Source organism: Aquarana catesbeiana, linkage group LG04, assembly GCF_042186555.1.
Source record: "Aquarana catesbeiana isolate 2022-GZ linkage group LG04, ASM4218655v1, whole genome shotgun sequence".
In the NCBI taxonomy this organism is placed as follows: Eukaryota; Metazoa; Chordata; class Amphibia; order Anura; family Ranidae; genus Aquarana; species Aquarana catesbeiana.
This window is the reverse complement of record NC_133327.1, coordinates 691,180,562-691,200,046: the sequence shown is the minus strand read 5'-3', so window position 1 is coordinate 691,200,046 and position 19,485 is coordinate 691,180,562. Positions and strand designations below refer to the sequence as shown.

At 48.7% G+C, this 19,485-nt stretch overlaps 2 protein-coding genes across 4 annotated transcripts in view; both read left to right on the top strand.

The window, feature by feature from the left end:
- Positions 1-19,485, top strand: part of PPP1CB (protein phosphatase 1 catalytic subunit beta) — a 336,969-nt gene that overhangs the window by 158,797 nt on the left and 158,687 nt on the right. The window lies entirely within an intron of this gene.
- The window catches only part of TRMT61B (tRNA methyltransferase 61B), a 33,599-nt gene continuing 25,845 nt past the window's right edge, over positions 11,732-19,485 (top strand). For both annotated transcript variants that reach the window (XM_073628791.1, XM_073628790.1), the window contains exon 1: positions 11,732-12,752. In XM_073628791.1, the coding sequence (XP_073484892.1) occupies positions 11,766-12,752 (987 nt within the window). In that variant the 5' untranslated portion in view covers positions 11,732-11,765. The remainder of the gene's footprint in view (positions 12,753-19,485) is intronic.

Sequence of the window (19,485 nt, the reverse complement as noted above, 5' to 3'; positions counted from 1 at the left end):
TGTGTGTTTTGGGGAGACGTGGACTTGAATCAGAAACAAGACCTCTCCAAGGGTCCATTATCAGTAGGCAAGAGTCCACCCTGCAGTCCCCTTTAAGAGCCCCTGTCCTGGTTGGGTCTGTCACATCCCTGGATAGTTGCCAGCCAGTCATGTGAGCTGTCAATCCAAGTTTCAGATATTTCCACAAAGTCCACATCCTCCTCGTGTAACAGCAGCTCCAGTTCCTCCATTTTCTTAGCTGTTCTCCTGACATTTGTGTGCATGCCTCTCAGTTTTGTACGGGTGCAAATTATTTTCTCATTAGTTGTTCTGTGGCTGTAATTTTGCTAACCCACTTATCCAGGGTTTAGGCATACCTCCCAACCGTCCCAGATTCCCCAGGACTGTCCCTGGATTGCAAGTAAATCCCGGTGTCCTGCGAATCTAGGCTCAATCCCATAGTGGAGCCATGCCAGAACAAGTTCATAGTGATCCTTTCTTCCTGCATTCCATGTGCCATAGTGATCCTTTCTTCCTGCCTTCCATGTAACATAGTGATACTTCCTTCCTGCCTTCCATGTGCCATAGTGATCCTTCCTTCCTGCCTTCCATGTGCCATAGTGATCCTTTCTTCCTGCCTTCCATGTGCCACAGTGATCCTTTCTTCCTGCTTTTCATGTGCTATAGTGATCCTTCTTCTTGCCTTCCATGTGCCATAGTGATCATTCCTTCCTGCCTTCTATGTGCCATGGTGATGATTACTGCCTTCCATGTGCCATAGTAATCCTTCCATGTATCAGAGTAACCTTCCTTCCATGTGCCATAGTGATCCTTCCTGCCTGCCTTCCATGTACCATAGTGATCCTTACTTTCTGCCTTCCATGTCCCATTGTGATGCTTCCTGCCTTCCATGTGCCATGGTGATCCTTCCTGCCTTCCATGTGCCATGGTGATCCTTCCTGCCTTCCATGTGCCATGGTGATCCTTCCTGCCTTCCATGTGCCATGGTGATCCTTCCTGCCTTCCATGGGCCATGGGGATCCTTCCTGCCTTCCATGTGCCATAGTGATCCTTCCTGCCTTCTATGCGCCATAGTTCTCTTTTCTTCCTGCCTTCCATGTGCAATAGTGACCCCTTCTTCCTGCTTCCATGTCCCATGGTGATCCTTCCTGCCTTCCATGTGCCATAGTGATCCTTCCTGCCTTCTATGCGCCATAGTTCTCTTTTCTTCCTGCCTTCCATATTCAGGTGTCTCACATCAGACCCAATAATGACCAACTGAGAAATGCATCCCAGCTTAGGCTGTCTATAAATTTATGGCAGCTTATGGGGTGGCGCAGACAGGGGCATGGTGCAGACATCATGGCTCTTTCCTGAGTGGCTCTGTCACGAGTGATGCGCAGTTTCACCGACGCAGTTATCAATTCTGATCATGTCTTCTCTGCTCTTTTACAGGTAATTGTCTCCTATCTCCTATCCAACTGTACATCCCTACTGAACTGGCTTTGCTGAGTCTGCTATTAATATTTTTGGTAATTGTCTCCTATCTCCTATCCAACTGTACATCCCTACTGAACTGGCTTTGCTGAGTCTGCTATTAATATTTTTGGTGATTGTCTCCTATCTCCTATCCAACTGTACATCCCTACTGAACTGGCTTTGCTGAGTCTGCTATTAATATTTTTGGTAATTGTCTCCTGCTGCCATATCTTTAAACTTCCATATTTACTGCTAGCTCTATAACAAACACACTGCAATAGCAATATTACTGGTGATTGATTCTCAACTCCATGTGGCTTGAGTGATCAAGAGAGGTAATTAGCTTTACGACCCTAGCCTGTGTCTGGCCTGGACCTGGCCATCTCCTCCCCATATTCAGGTGTCTCACATCAGACCCAATAATGACCAACTGAGAAATGCATCCCAGCTGAGGCTGGGTTCACACTGGTGCGACACGACAGCCGTCCTACTTTGGATCCGACTTTGCCCTGCGACATGAAGCCGGCATGTGTCCGACTTTCAATGAACGGGGATCCGACTTGGATCCCCGCCAATGCCGGCACTGTGTTTGGTATGAATCTTTAGGGGGGAACTCCGCGCCAAATTTTAAATAAAAAACCGGCATGGGTTCCCCCTCCAGAGGCATACCAGGCCCTTGGGTCTGGTATGGACCTTGAGGGGAACCCCCTACGCCGAAAAACGGCGTGGGGGGTCGCCCCCAATCCATACCAGACCCTTATCCGAGCACGCAGCCCGGCCGGACAGGAATGGGGGTGGGGACGAGCGAGCGCCCCCCCCCCCTCCTGAACCGTACCAGGCCGCATGCCCTCAACATGGGGGGTGGTGCCTTGGGGGAGGGGGGCGCGCTGCGGCCCCCCCCACCCCAAAGCACCTTGTCCCCATGTTGATGAGGACAAGGGCCTCTTCCCGACAACCCTGGCCGTTGGTTGTCGGGGTCTGCGGGCGGGGGGCTTATCGGAATCCGGGAGCCCCCTTTAATAAGGGAGCCCCCAGATCCCGGCCCCCCACCCTTTGTGAATGAGTATGGGGTACAGCGTACCCCTACCCATTCACCTAGGAAAAAAGTGTCAATTTAAAAAAAAACACTACACAGATTTTTAAAGCATTTTATTAGACAGCTCCGGGGGTCTTCTTCCGACTTCGGGGGTCTCTCCGGTTCTTCTCCACGCTCTCCGGATCTTCTGCCGGGCTCCTCCGCTCTCTTCTGCTCTTTTGCCGCTCTTTTGCTAAAGCGGAGGAGCCTGGTCTTCAATCTTCAATCTTCTGCCTTCTGCCTTCTGCCTTCTGCCCTCTTCTCCTGATGTTGACACGACGCTCTCCCCGGCTGGAATGCTCTCTGTGCGCTCTGCTCTGACTTATATAGGCGGTGACCCCGCCCCCTTATGCCGTCACAGTCCCTGGGCATGCTGGGACTGTGACGTTTTAGGGGGCGTGGTCATCACCAGATGACCACGCCCCCTTATGCCGTCACAGTCCCAGCATGCCCAGGGACTGTGACGGCATAAGGGGGCGGGGTCACCGCCTATATAAGTCAGAGCAGAGCGCACAGAGAGCATTCCAGCCGGGGAGAGCGTCGTGTCAACATCAGGAGAAGAGGGCAGAAGGCAGAAGGCAGAAGGCAGAAGATTGAAGATTGAAGACCAGGCTCCTCCGCTTTAGCAAAAGAGCGGCAAAAGAGCAGAAGAGAGCGGAGGAGCCCGGCAGAAGATCCGGAGAGCGTGGAGAAGAACCGGAGAGACCCCCGAAGTCGGAAGAAGACCCCCGGAGCTGTCTAATAAAATGCTTTAAAAATCTGTGTAGTGTTTTTTTTTTAAATTGACACTTTTCCTAGGTGAATGGGTAGGGGTACGCTGTACCCCATACTCATTCACATAGGGTGGGGGGCCGGGATCTGGGGGCTCCCTTATTAAAGGGGGCTCCCGGATTCCGATAAGCACCCGCCCGCAGACCCCGACAACCAACGGCCAGGGTTGTCGGGAAGAGGCCCTTGTCCTCATCAACATGGGGACAAGGTGCTTTGGGGTGGGGGGCCGCAGCGCGCCCCCTCCCCCAAAGCACCAACCCCCCATGTTGAGGGCATGCGGCCTGGTACGGTTCAGGAGGGGGGGGGCGCTCGCTCGTCCCCACCCCCATTCCTGTCCGGCCGGGCTGCTTGCTCGGATAAGGGTCTGGTATGGATTGGGGGGGACCCCCACGCCGCTTTTATCGGCGTAGGGGGTTCCCCTCAAGATCCATACCAGACCCAAGGGCCTGGTATGCCCCTGGAGGGGGAACCCATGCCGGTTTTTTATTTAAAATTTGGCGCGGAGTTCCCCCTCAAGAACATCTGAGCACAAGTCGCGTGCCAAAGTCGGATCATGCAAGACGGCAATCCGACTTTGATCCGACTTCAATGATAGTCAATAGACTGAAGTAGGATCAAAGTCGGACCAAAGTAGTACAGGGAGCATTTCTAAAGTCGGAACGACTTGTGTCGGACCAGTTAGGACGGCTCCCATAGGGAAACATTAAATTTCACACGTCATGCGACATGAGCTCCCAATGTCGGAGCGTTTGTCGGACCAGTGTGAACCCAGCCTTAGGCTGTCTATAAATTTATGGCAGCTTATGGGGTGGCGCAGACAGGGGCATGGTGCAGACATCATGGCTCTTTCCTGAGTGGCTCTGTCACGAGTGATGCGCAGTTTCACCGACGCAGTTTAACGAAAGCAGGATAACTAAAGCTGCATGAACAACAGGAACTCTGCTCCACTCTGCAAGACGACAAGAAAACCAACTTTGAAATTTATTTTATATTAGGTTAGTTTCCCACTCTCTAGCCACTAACATGCTCCTTATCCTCTTCCTTCTCACATTGGTGTCTTCTATCCTCAAATTATCTTTACTCTACCCCTCCTCTCTTCCCTGCAGCATGCACATATCACCCTCACTCCTACCCTCTCCCTACTATGGCACCCATCATCTCCTGCATTTGCTGCACCCACATGCTGACATAAACACCAGGGCCACTAGACACGTGCGCTCATGCACATCCCACTCCCACCTTGCCTTCCTCACCCTCCTCCTTCTCCTAGTCTCAGGTGATATTTCTCCTAATCCTGGTCCGCCATTTTCCAAATGCAAGCCACATATCCAATACCCCTCCCCCTCTGGCAACCACCGCAATCCACTCAGTTTAATTTCTATCCCCCTACTTCCTCAAAGCACTCCACCAATCTCATGTGCCCTGTGGAACGCCCGCTCCATCTGTAACAAGCTAACATCTGTACATGACCTCTTCATCTCTCATGGCTTGAACATACTGGCCATAACAGAAACCTGGCTGCAAAATTTTGACTCAGCTTCTCCTGCTGCCCTCTCCCATGGTGGTCTCCATTGGACTCACTCCTCCAGACCCAACAGACAGAAAGGAGGTGGAGTTGGCTTCCTTCTGTCCCCACAAAGCACCTTCCAAGTCCTTACTGTCCCTCCCTCTCTATCCCTCTCTTCTTTCGAGATGTACTGTATTCGTCTGTTTTCTCCCATTTCTCTGAGGCTTGCAGCAATTTATAGGCCTCCAGGACCGGTATCGCGCTTCATTGATGACTTTGCTGCCTGGCTACCCTACTTTCTCTCCTCTGAAATACCCACCATTATTCTTGGTGACTTTAACATTCCTGTCAATGTCAACAGCCCAACTACAGCTAAACTTCTCGACTTAACCTCATCTTTTGACCTAACCCAATGGACACATACTTCCACTCTCTCCAATGGTAATACCCCTGACCTTGTATTCTCCCATCTCTGCAACCCTGGCAACCTCACCAACACCCCCTTTCCTCTATCTGATCACAACCTCATTACTTTCACTGTATCCTTGCCTCCAACCACCCATCCCTCCAAGCAGCAAACAATTACTTGTAGAAACCTTCGCCACTTTAACCCTTCTCTTCTCTTTTCTGCTACTGACAACCTATATGACATAATCTCTCCCCTGTCCTATCCTGACCTGGCCACTTCTGTCTACAACAGTTCACTCTCATCAACACAAGATGCACTTGCTCCCCTAACCACACGCAGAATTAGGCCCCGAACGTTACAACCCTGGCAAACTGACAACACTAGAAATCTCAAGAGACATTGCCGTGCTCTTGAACGACTGTGGCGTAAAACCAAATGCCTGCAAGACTTCACCCTATATAAATCTGCCCTTCTAAAATACAATTCATGCCTCCATGCTGCCAAACAAGCCTACTCTGTCTCTCTTATTAATACTTTGTCATCCAGTCCCCGTCGGCTCTTCTCAACCTTTAACTCTCTGCTTCGTCCACCACCCCCTCTACCCACTAACTCACTCACTGCCCAAGAGATTGCCAATCACTTCAAAGACAAGATCAATGCAATTCGTGAGGACATCTCCACTGTGCGTACATCTTCCCCACCCATCATACTTTGCCCAGCAGCACATTCAACCCTCTCCTCTTTTGAATTGGCTACTACGGAAGAGGTTACAAAAATTTTCTCGAATGCCCACCTAACCAATTGTCCCTTGGATCCTGTTCCCTCACAACTACTACGGTCACTCTCTTCTTCTATCCTATGGTCCCTCACCCACATCTTCAATCTCTCCCTTTCTAGTGGCATTTTCCCCTCCCCTCTAAAACATGCACAGATCACTCCCATTCTTAAAAAGCCCTCACTGGACCCTACCGACCTGAACAACTTAAGACCCATCTCATTACTCCCATTCACCTCTAAACTTCTAGAACGCTTAGTCTACAACCGTCTTAGCTCCTACCTCAATGAAAATAACCTTCTTGACCCCTTACAGTCTGGCTTTCGCTCGCAGCACTCCACGGAAACTACCTTACTAAAACTCACTAACGATTTACTAACTGCTAAAACCAACAGCCAGTACTCCATACTCCTACTACTTGACCTCTCTGCGGCCTTTGATACTGTTGACCACCCGCTCCTTCTCAATAAACTCCATTCCCTTGGCCTCCGAGATTCTGCTCTATCCTGGTTCTCTGGCTATTTATCACAGCGCTCCTTCAGTGTCACCTACAACTCTGTCTCCTCCTCTCCATTGCCCCTTTCTGTGGGGGTCCCCCAAGGCTCGGTTCTTGGACCCCTTCTCTTCTCTATCTACACCACCTCCCTTGGTCACCTAATAACTGCCCACGGCTTCCAATACCACTTATACGCTGATGACACCCAAATCTACCTGTCTACTCCTCACCTCACTCCTTCAGTCTCCTCTCGCATTACTAACTTACTAACTGACATATCAGCATGGATGTCGCACCACTTCCTTCAACTAAATCTCTCTAAAACTGAGCTATTAATATTCCCCCCCGCCCGTGCCCCCCTCCATGACTTTTCCATCAAAATCAACAATGCAACCATCAGTCCCTCCCCTCACGCCAGGGTACTCGGTGTAATCCTAGACTCCGACTTGTCATTTTAGCCTCAAATCCAATCATTGTCAAAAGTTTGTAGAATTCACCTCCGTAACATCTCTAAAATTCGCCCTTTTTTAACAAATGAAACCACCAAGCTCCTCATTCACTCCCTTGTTATCTCTCGCCTTGACTATTGCAACTCCCTTCTCATTGGCCTACCGCTCCATAGGCTATCCCCTCTTCAGTCTATCATGAATGCTGCTGCCAGACTTATCCACCTTACCAACCGCTCAGTGTCTGCCAACCCTCTACTTCAATCCCTACACTGGCTCCCAATCACCCAGCGAATTAAATTCAAAATTCTAACCACAACATACAAAGCCATTCACAACTCTGCCCCAAGCTACATCACTAATCTTGTCTCCAAATATCACCCAAATCGTCCTCTCCGCTCTTCTCAAGACCTCCTGCTTTCAAGCTCTCTCATCTCCTCCTCCCATGCTCGTCTCCAGGATTTCTCCAGAGCCTCTCCCATCCTCTGGAACTCGCTACCTCCATCTATCCGGCTATCCCCTACTCTTGCTACCTTCAGGCAATCCCTGAAAACTCATCTCTTCAGGAAAGCCTATCACGTCTCCAACTAATCTCCTACCACTTCCACCAGCTCATTCCCCACAGTTACAACCTTTTGTACCACCTGCCCCACCCTATTAGATTGTAAGCTCTTCTGAGCAGGGCCCTCTTAATCCTATTGTATTGTATTGTATTATAACTGTATTGTCTCCCTTTTATATTGTAAAGCGCTGCGTAAACTGTTGGCGCTATATAAATCCTGAATAATAATAATAATAATGTGCAATAGTGACCCCTTCTTCCTGCTTCCATGTCCCATGGTGATCCTTCCTCCCTTCCATGTACTATAGTGATCCTTTCTTCCTGCTTTCCATGTATCATAGTGATCCTTCCTTCCTTTCATGTACCATAGTGATCCTTCCTGCCTTCCATGTATCATAGCGATCCTTCCTGCCCCAGTTGAAAGCTTCTCAGTCGAAACGCGTTGGGCGTTCCAGCTTCCCACGTTGCCACCATTTTATTTATTAGTGATCACTATTTACTCTGTAAAGGCTTTTTATTCATTAAAATCCTTAATTTTTTTGACCTACGCCATGTGGAGCCTTTTTCTTTTTTCCTCCATGATTTCATCCTCAACTGGTTCTTTTTGACTTTTTTGGTCCCTGAATTGGAGAGTGTGCGAGTGAGCGGTTAACTTCCTCCTTGACAACCCTTCCATATCGGTGATCGCGACCCAAGGGACAACACCCGGGCGGATTCCACGGGAGGTCACCTCCACAAGCTCTAACAGACGTACTGCTATATGGCAGATATGTCCTACAAGATCTGGTAAAAGTACCTAACCTTTGATGTCTGTGACGTGTTCCCTATGGTTGCCTTACATCTAAGTCTCCAGTCAACGTCCATTGTTCGAGCTCCTCCTCTGTTTGAGAAGACTCCCTTCTATTTTATATTTATAGACTCTGGTTCCAGAGCATACCACATTGCATTATAGACATTTTTGTATATTTCACATGTTTTTGTATTGTGTTGATTCACAATCACTTTTAGGTTTTTTATGTCACAGATTTATATTTGTTCCATACATGATTTTAGTTTTTGTGTGGGACTCCAGCGCTGCACTTGTTTTACATACTTGATGGTGATCCTTCCTGCCTTCCATGTGCCATAGTGATCCTTCCTGCCTTCTATGCGCCATAGCTCTTTTTTCTTCCTGCCTTTCCATGTGCAATAGTGACCCCTTCTTCCTGCCTTCCATGTCCCATGGTGATCCTTCCTCCCTTCCATGTACTACAGTGATCCTTTCTTCCTGCTTTCCATGTATCATAGTGATCCTTCCTTCCTTTCATGTACCATAGTGATCCTTCCTGCCTTCCATGTATCATAGCGATCCTTCCTTCCATGTATCATAGTGATCCATCCTTCCATGAATCATAGTGATCCTTCCTTCCTTTCATGTACCATAGTGATCCTTCCTGCCTTCCATGTATCATAGCGATCCTTCCTTCCATGTGTAATAGTGATCCTTCCTTCCTGCTTTCCATGTACCATAGTGATCCTTCCTTCCTGCCTTCCATGTACCATAGTGATCCTTTCTTCCTGCCTTCCATGTACCATAGTGATCCTTCCTTCCTGCCTTCCATGTACCATAGTGATCCTTGCTGCCTTCCATGTACTCTCCCCCTTCCCCTATCATGTTTGGAGTGCCGCAGGTCACTAGCTTCCTGAAATGTCCCTCATTCTCAAGTTTGAAAGTTGGGGGGTATGATTAGGTAATATGGTTATAGCACCATCTGACCTTCACTCACTGCTGGATTTTGCTTCCTTTAATCGCTCCCCCACCACCTAGTTTAAAAGCCCCTCCAGCTTTTTGGCCATCTTCTCCCTCAACAGAGCTGCACCCTCCCCATTAATGTGCAGCCCACCCCCTACTATAGAGCCGGCAACCGACTGCGAAGTCAGCCCAGTTCTCCTGGAACCCTTACCCCTCCTTCCTGCACCAATTCCTAAGCCACTTGTTAAGTTGCCTAAACTCCTGCTCCTCTCTAGTCTATTAGACCCCCAACATCTCCCCTGCCCTCCAACCCTGCTGATCAAACACAGAGTTTGTATGGTGGGTGGGGGTGGGAAAGGGGGTTAAAAACTGATTAAGTGGCTCTAAAGCTGCCCGGATCACTTTTACAGAAAAGCCAATCACCGGCCTTACAAAAAACAGTACCAGGATTCTGGCTGCAGCCGTATCCTTCATCCTCCTATGACTTCTTGCTGTCTCAGACATTTCTATACATACACTAGGCAGTAAACAGTTAAAGGGGAACTCTGTTTATATGGTTTTGTTAGGGGGGGGGGGAGGGGTCAATATCTTGTAGACTTGTATTGCTTTGTGACAGCCAGGTAACAATGTTGTGTCTGGAAATCTGAAACATGGACATCCTCCCAAAATTCTACATCCAAGAAGGCCACATTTTAGCAAAATATATTCAGGCAAAGAACACGCCCACAGATTTGCAGATTGGTTAAACGCGGAGTTCTCACATTTTCCGACCAAAAAGCCAATTTACTGTTCTAAAGGCCTAAAGGGGCCAAACTGTCAATACTGTGGATAGAAAATCGCCTGGATGTCAGTGGTAAGTGCAAAGATGAGTGCCCCATCATTGGTGTCAGTGGGAGGAATAGTGCCCCATCATTGGTGTCAGTGGGAGGAATAGTGCCCCATCATTGGTGTCAGTGGGAGGAATAGTGCCCCATCATTGGTGTCAGTGGGAGGAATAGTGCCCCATCATTGGTGTCAGTGGGAGGAATAGTGCCCCATCATTGGTGTCAGTGGGAGGAATAGTGTCCCATCATTGGTGTCAGTGGGAGGAATAGTGTCCCATCATTGGTGTCAGTTGGAGGAATAGTGCCCCATCATTGGTGTCAGTGGGAGGAATAGTGTCCCATCATTGGTGTCAGTGGGAGGAATAGTGCCCCATCATTGGTGTCAGTGGGAGGAATAGTGCCCCATCATTGGTGTCAGTGGGAGGAATAGTGCCCCATCATTGGTATCAGTGGGAGGAATAGTGTCCCATCATTGGTATCAGTGGGAGGAATAGTGCCCCATCATTGGTGTCAGTGGGAGGAATAGCGCCCCATCATTGGTGTCAGTGGGAGGAATAGCGTCCCATCATTGGTGTCAGTGGGAGGAATAGCGCCCCATCATTGGTGTCAGTGGAAGGAATAGCGCCCCATCATTGGTGTCAGTGGGAGGAATAGTGCCCCATCATTGGTGTCAGTGGGAGGAATAGTGCCCTCCTCCTGAACCATACCAGCCCCCCCCCCCCCAAAGCACCTTGTCCCCATGTTGATGGGGACAAGAGCCTCTTCCCAACAACCCTGGCCCGGTGGTTGTCAGGGTGCTGCGGGAGGGGGGCTTATCGGAATCTGGAAGCCCCCTTTAACAAGGGGGCCCCCAGATCCCACCCCCCCTATATGAATGGGTATCCGGTACATTGTACCCCTACCCATTCACCAAAAAAAGTGTCAAAAAGTAAAAACCACAAGAGACAGTTTTTGACAATTCCTTTATTAAAAAAGAAAAAAAAAAAAGTGTCCCGCAATGTCCATCCATCTTCAATCACGTCGCCTGAGGGAAAGGAAAAATAGAAAAAAGCTCCGCCTCGGTGGGAGGCCTCCCGGCAACGGCGTCTCTTACCTATATAAGATGTATACAGGTGTATATTGCACCGTGATGTATATAGGTGTATATTGCTCCCTGTGATGTATATAGGTGTATATTGCACCCTGTGATGTATATAGATGTATATTGCACCCTGTGACGTATATAGCTGTATATTGCACCCTGTGATGTATATAGGTGTGTATTGGACTGTGATGTATATAGCTGTATATTGCACTCTGTGATGTATATAGCTGTATATTGCACTCTGTGATGTATATTTCACCCTGTGACGTATATAGGTGTATATTGCACTCTGTGATGTATATTGCACCGTGATGTATATAGGTGTATATTGCACCCTGTGATGTATATAGGTGTGTATTGGACTGTGATGTATATAGCTGTATATTGCTCCCTGTGACGTATATAGCTGTATATTGCACTCTGTGATGTATATTTCACCCTGTGACGTATATAGCTCCCTGTGACGTATATAGGTGTATATTGCACCCTGTGACGTATATAGGAATGATAATTCGCAGTCTCTCGGATCTCTCCTCACATGTCACACTCCGGGGACACACGTGCAGCGCACTTCCTGTGTGTCGCCGTCGGATGACGTCAGTACGTTGCGCGGGCTGAGTGTCAGCATGTTCCCGGGGAGGAAGGTTCCTCTGCTGTGCCGCGCTCTGCTCTCCCGTACACTGCCCCCTGCTGGCGGTGCGGACTCTCTCCTCTCCTGCAGGCTCCGCCTCCTCCCAGCTGTCAGTCACTCAGACTCCTCGGGAGGAGGCAGTAGGGAAGATGCTCCAGGGGCCCAGAAGGGAGGAGGGGCCCCAGACACTGCCAGGGACAGGCTGCTCAGGAGAGCATGGGGCAGATCTCTGTCTCCCCTGGACAGGGTCAGTAGGATGATCCCCCCTGAGCTCCTCTCCAAAGAGGTCCAGGATCTGCGGGGGCCGGAACTGTCCAGTCCAGCAGGTGAGGGGCCCTTGGACCAGGTCACCCCACCCCCTTCCTCTACGGAAAACACCTTTGATGTGGCACTTGGGGACATTGGAGCTACGGCACCTCTACTGGGCAGAGAGGTCCAGGATCTGCGGGGGCCGGAACTGTCTATTCCACCTGGTAAGGAGTCCTTGTACCATGTCGCCCCACCCCCATCATCTCTAGGAAGCCCCTTCCATGTAGAACCGGAGGACGTTGGAGCTCCAGCACCTCTATGGGGTAAAGAGGTGTCAGAAGAATTCGGGAAATTGACTCCACCACATGGCGAGGAGGTCACAGAAAAGACCTCTCCACCCCATCCCCCAACACCCCTTCCACCCACCTCCCTTTCCACCCCAGAAGCAGATGGTGACCTCTCACCTCCGCAGGGTACACCGTTCAGTCCCGGGGACCTCCTGCTGGCGGAGTACAAGAGGAAACACCATTCTGTGTTCAAGAAGATGTTCCTCCTGAAACCTCACGGCAAACTCGTCAGTAACTGGGGGGCCATCAGTAACGAAGACATAATGGGAAAACTGCCGGGACAGAGGCTCCAGACTTCTACTGGGCACACATTCCTTCTGAGAAGACCCTCTTTGGAGGAATATGTCTGCTTCATGAAGAGGGGGCCAAATATATCCTACCCAAAGGTATAGAGGAGCTGGGCCGACACCGTCCCATGGAGGAATAAGGAACCACGTGAGGGATAATTTATACCAATGAGATAAGGAAAAAAACAGGCATGGTGGTTAGGAGGGTCATTAGATGACCAGCAGGACAGTAAGGTGGTTAGGAAGGTCATTAGATGACCAGCAGGACAAGTATGGTGGTTAGGAGGGTCAGTAGATGACCAGCAGGACAAGTATGGTGGTTAGGAGGATCAATAGATGACCAGCAGAACAGTATGGTGGTTAGGAAGGGCAATAGATGACCAGCAGGACAGTATGGTGGTTAGGAGGATCAATAGATGACCAGCAGAACAGTATGGTGGTTAGGAAGGGCAATAGATGACCTGCGGGACAGTATGGTGGTTAGGAGGGTCAATAGATGACCAGCAGGACAGTATGGTGGTTAGGAAGGGCAATAGATGACCAGCGGGACAGTATGGTGGTTAGGAAGGGCAATAGATGACCAGCGGGACAGTATGGTGGTTAGGAAGGTCATTAGATGACCAGCAGGACAAGTATGGTGGTTAGGAGGGTCAGTAGATGACCAGCAGGACAAGTATGGTGGTTAGGAGGATCAATAGATGACCAGCAGAACAGTATGGTGGTTAGGAAGGGCAATAGATGACCAGCGGGACAGTATGGTGGTTAGGAGGGTCAATAGATGACCAGCAGAACAGTATGGTGGTTAGGAGGGTCAATAGATGACCAGCAGGACAGTATGGTGGTTAGGAGGGTCAATAGATGACCAGCAGGACAGTATGGTGGTTAGGAAGGGCAATAGATGACCAGCAGGACAGTATGGTGGTTAGGAAGGGCAATAGATGACCAGCAGGACAGTATGGTGGTTAGGAAGGGCAATAGATGACCAGCAGGACAGTATGGTGGTTAGGAAGGGCAATAGATGACCAGCAGGACAGTATGGTGATTAGGAGGGTGAGTAGATGACCAGCGGGACAGTATGGTGGTTAGGAAGGGCAATAGATGACCAGCGGGACAGTATGGTGGTTAGGAGGGTCAATAGATGACCAGCAGGACAGTATGGTGGTTAGGAAGGGCAATAGATGACCAGCAGGACAGTATGGTGATTAGGAGGGTGAGTAGATGACCAGCGGGACAGTATGGTGGTTAGGAAGGGCAATAGATGACCAGCAGGACAGTATGGTGGTTAGGAAGGGCAATAGATGACCAGCAGGACAGTATGGTGGTTAGGAAGGGCAATAGATGACCAGCGGGACAGTATGGTGGTTAGGAAGGTCATTAGATGACCAGCAGGACAAGTATGGTGGTTAGGAGGGTCAGTAGATGACCAGCAGGACAAGTATGGTGGTTAGGAGGATCAATAGATGACCAGCAGAACAGTATGGTGGTTAGGAAGGGCAATAGATGACCAGCGGGACAGTATGGTGGTTAGGAGGGTCAATAGATGACCAGCAGGACAGTATGGTGGTTAGGAAGGGCAATAGATGACCAGCGGGACAGTATGGTGGTTAGGAAGGGCAATAGATGACCAGCAGGACAGTATGGTGGTTAGGAGGGTCAATAGATGACCAGCAGGACAGTATGGTGGTTAGGAAGGGCAATAGATGACCAGCAGGACAAGTATGGTGATTAGGAGGGTGAGTAGATGACCAGCGGGACAGTATGGTGGTTAGGAAGGGCAATAGATGACCAGCGGGACAGTATGGTGGTTAGGAAGGGCAATAGATGACCAGCAGGACAAGTATGGTGATTAGGAGGGTCAATAGATGACCAGCAGGACAAGTATGGTGATTAGGAGGGTGAGTAGATGACCAGCGGGACAGTATGGTGGTTAGGAAGGGCAATAGATGACAAGCGGGACAGTATGGTGGTTTGTGACTTTGTAGCAGTTGGGTCCTTGAGTACAGGGCTTTATCTGCATGGCCTTACCTCAGGTGCTCTGATTTGTTCCCCAAAAAATACAAATCGCCCTCAATCCAAAACTGTCCTTGGTTGGTTGGTGTGTGTTAGTACAGTGGTGGCGGAACGTTGGATCTTCCCAACTGATAAAAACGTTCCCACAAGATAAAGCCAGTGTTGGTGTCTTCCCAGTCCATAGGTCCTCCCCATCTGGTGATCCTGCCTGTAACACACTTCCTGTCCCAGGGTGACAACACTACATAATACTGTATCTAAGGAGGAACAGCGTTGTCACCTTAGTACAGGATTACAGAGCCCCTCCCCTCTCTCCTTCAGGATCCTACACCGTAATCCTTCATCCTGAGACTGAAGCAGCATTTAACCCTCGCACTGCCAGGGTATATTCTGTATTAAATACCGGACTCTCCCCCCCCCCCCCCCCTTCCTGCCCAGGCCAATTTTAAGCTTTCAGTGCTGTCGCATTTTGAATAACAATTGCGCGGTCATACAACACTGTACACATATGTTACATTTTTATCATTTTCTTCACACAAATAGAGCTTTCTTTTGGTGGTATTTAACCACATAAGGTGGAGTTGCACCCAAAATTGGAACTTCCGCTTATTTGTGTCCCCCCCCCCCCCCGGCAAACTCCGGTGCCACATTTGGCACCTTCCGGGGGGGGGGCGGATGGCCACTAGGAGAGCGCAGCGGTGCCTCGCGCATGCACAGTAGGGACTTGGCGTGAAAGCTGTAATGGTGCACAGCTGGGTTCCCTTACCCGCAATGGTGGCGGCAGCACCCGACAGCTGATGGAAACATGGGCTGCGCGTGCCGACTTCGCTGGACTCCAGGACAGGTAAGTGTCCGATTGGTAAATGTCAGCAGCTGCAGTATTTGTACAGGAAGTGTAGCTGGTGGCTTTTCATTTTCTGCAGCGGTGGGCGGAGCTCCGCTTTAAGGACCAGGCCTTATTTTTTACACTTGGTGTTTACTCAAATCAGGTTTTTTTTTTTTTTTGCTAGAAAATTACTTAGAACCCCCAAACATTTTATATATATATATAAAATATAATTTTTTTTCAGACACCCTAGAGAATAAAATGGCGGTCATTGCAATACTTTCTGTCACACCGTATTTGCGCAGCGGTCATACAAACGCACTTTGTTGAATTATAAAATAAGACAGCAGTAGTTAGCCCAATTTTTTTTTTTAATATTGTGAAAGATGATGTTACGCCGAGTAAATTGATACCCAACATGTCACGCTTCAAAATTGCGCCCGCTCGTGGAATGGTGACAAACTTTGACCCTTAAAAATCTCCATAGGTGACGTTTAAAAATTTCTACAGGTTACCAGTCTTGAGTTACAGAGGAGGTCTAGTGCTAGAATTATTGCTCTCGCTCCGATGACCGCGGCGATACCTCACGTGTGGCTGAACACCATTTACATGTGCCGCCACGACTTACGTATGTGTTCGCTTCTGCGCGCAAGCACGGAGGGACGGGCGCTTTTAAATTTTGTGGGTTTTTTTCTTATTTATTTTACTTTTTACTTTTACACTGTCCCTTCGAAAAAAAAAATGTAATCACTTTTATTCCTATTAATGTAAACATCTCTTGTAATAGAAAAAAACTGCATGACAGGTCCTCTTATATATGAGATCTGGGGGATCAAAAAGTCGTCACATCTCATATTTACACTAAAATGAAATAAACAAAAAAAATTGTCCCTTTTTAAGGCCGTTGGGCGGGAGTGACGTTTGGCGGCGCTTCTGTCATCCAACGGCATTGAGTTGAGTGGACGCCATCATTCCCTCCTTGGACTTCCTGCCTCTCAGAAGAAAGCATTGGATCGTCTCCGCCGTTACCGACGGTTCCGGGAGATGAGATGAGCGGAGATGACCAGGACACGGCACGAGGGGGGGTGGGCACCTCTCCCGCCGCCGATAAAAGTGATCTCGTGGCGAATGCGCCATGCGGAGACTACTTTTATCCTAAAGCGGACCGCCCGCCGTTGAAGAAAATTACCGGGGTTATGGCCGCTATCTGCGGCCATAACAACGGTATCTAACGCCAAAGGACCGACGTATAACGCCGGCGGGCGGTCCGGAAATGGTAATCACCGCTGGGGTTTTTATTTCTTGCTAAATAAATGAAAAAAGGCCAAATATTTTGAAAAAAAAAATAGTTTTTCTTTTAGTTTTTTTTTTTATATAAAAATTTTGCAAATACAAAATCTTTCTTCATCAATTTTGGCAAAAATGTATTCTGCTCCATTTCTTTGGTGAAAATACCCCAAATCAGTGTCTATTATTTAATCTGTGGGAAAGTTATAGAGTCGGCACACTATGAGATACATATATAAAAATCCATCAATCCTGATGTACTGACAGTCGATCTCTTTTCTTGAGGCCTGAAAATGCCAGGACAGTACAAATATCACCCCCCCCCAATACAAATACCCCCCCAATCACCCCCCCAGTACAAATACCCCCCAAATCACCCCCCCTCCAGTACAAATACCCCCAAATCACCCTCCCTCCAGTACAAATACCCCCCAAATCACCCTCCCTCCAGTACAAATACCCCCCCCAAATCACCCCCCCAGTACAAATACCCCCCAAATCACCCCCCCCAATACAAATACCCCCCCAATCACCCCCCCCAGTACAAATACCCCCCAAATCACCCCCCCTCCAGTACAAATACCCCCAAATCACCCCCCCTCCAGTACAAATACCCCCCAAATCACCCTCCCTCCAGTACAAATACCCCCCCCTCCAGTACATATACCCCCCAAATCACCCCCCTCCAGTACAAATACCCCCCAAATCACCCCCCCAGTACAAATACCCCCCAAATCACCCCCCCTCCAGTACAAATACCCCCCAAATCACCCCCCTCCAGTACAAATACCCCCCCTCCAGTACAAATACCCCCCAAATCACCCCCCTCCAGTACAAATACCCCCCAAATCCCCCCCCCAGTACAAATACCCCCCAAATCACCCCCCCTCCAGTACAAATACCCCCCAAATCACCCCCCTCCAGTACAAATACCCCCCCTCCAGTACAAATACCCCCAAATCACTCCCTCTCCAGTACAAATACCCCCAAATCACCCCCCCCTCCAGTACAAATAATCCCCCCCCCAGTATGAATACCCCCCAAATCACCCCCCCCCCTCCAGTACAAATACCCCCCCTCCAGTACAAATACCCCCCCCTCCAGTACAAATACCCCCCAAATCACCCCCCCTCCAGTACAAATACCCCCCCTCCAGTATGAATACCCCCTAAATCACCCCCCCTCCAGTACAAATACCCCCCCAAATCACCCCCCCTCCAGTACAAATACCCCCCCCCTCCAGTACAAATACCCCCCAAATCACCCCCCCTCCAGTACAAATACCCCCCCCCCTCCTCCTGTACAAATACCCCCCAAATCACCCCTTTTTGTAATGTAGAAAGTGCAAGGTATTTAGTAAGAGGCATGGCAGGTTTTTTTGAAGTTGTAGATTTTTCGCAGAATTCTTTTTGGAAAATTAAGAAATTTAAAATTATTTTTTTTCATATATATATATATATATATATTTTTTTTTACATACTGTCAGCAGTGCAGTACAGCATCATCCTATGACTGGCGTGGCGGTGATCAGGGACACTGACAGTATGTTAAAAAATAAAATCATTTTTAATAATTTTTTTTCATGTTTTCAAATATTTTTGTATTAAATTCTTTTTTTTTAAGATTTTTTTTTTTCATACTGTGATCAGAGCAACTCCGTGTAGTAGTAGTAACACTGTACTACTCTGGGGAGGTGATCTTTTTTTTTTTTTTTGCACACTATGATTGCTTATAACAGGGAATACCAATCAGTGCTTACTATTGGGATTAGCTGTGATTATCCACAGCTAATCACATGGTACAGATGTGCGATTGGTCACATTTATCACATGGTACAGACAGTGCACAATGAATGGAAGCCATCCATTGTGTATAATTGTCACGTGATCTGCTGTGATTGGTCATTGCGGTCACATGGTACCGGCAGCGGTCCGGTACATTGATCTGTCATGCGCTAGGTTCAGTGGACACAGCGGGTGACAGAACACGCCATAGAGTGGCCCCTGGAGTGCACGTGAGGCGTGTTTTTGGGAGGATGTCATATGATTTCCACTCAGAACTAGAGAGCTCCAACCCGGCCGTACTTTGTTGCAGTCAGCCCAGGTACATGATGGATTCTGATTGGGCGCTTTTGGTTCCTGTACTAAAGAATTACCATTTACAGTATCTGACAAAAGTAAGTACACCCCTCAGTGACATTTGTGTAAATCTTTTCTTCTATCTTTTCATGTGACAACACTGAAGAAATGACACTTGTCTACAATGTAAAGTAGTGAGTGTACAGCTTGTATAACAGTGTAAATTTGCTGTCCCCTCAAAATAACTCAACACACAACCATTAATGTCTAAACCGCTGGCAACAAAAGTCAGTACACCCCTAAGTGAAAATCTCCAAATTGGGACCAAAGTGTCAATATTTTGTGTGGCCGCCATTATTTTCCAGCACTACCTTAACCCTCTTGGGCATGGAGGTCACCAGAGCTTCACAGGTTGTCACTGGAGTCCTCTTCCCCTCCCCCATGATGACATCACGGAGCTGGTGGATGTTAGAGACCTTGCGCTCCTCCACCTTCCGTTTGAGGATGTCCCACAGATGATCAATAGGGTTTAGGTCTGGAGACATGCTTGGCCAGTCCATCACCTTTACCCTCAGCTTCTTTAGCAAGGCAGTGGTGGTCTTGGAGGTGTGTTTGGGGTGGTTATCATGTT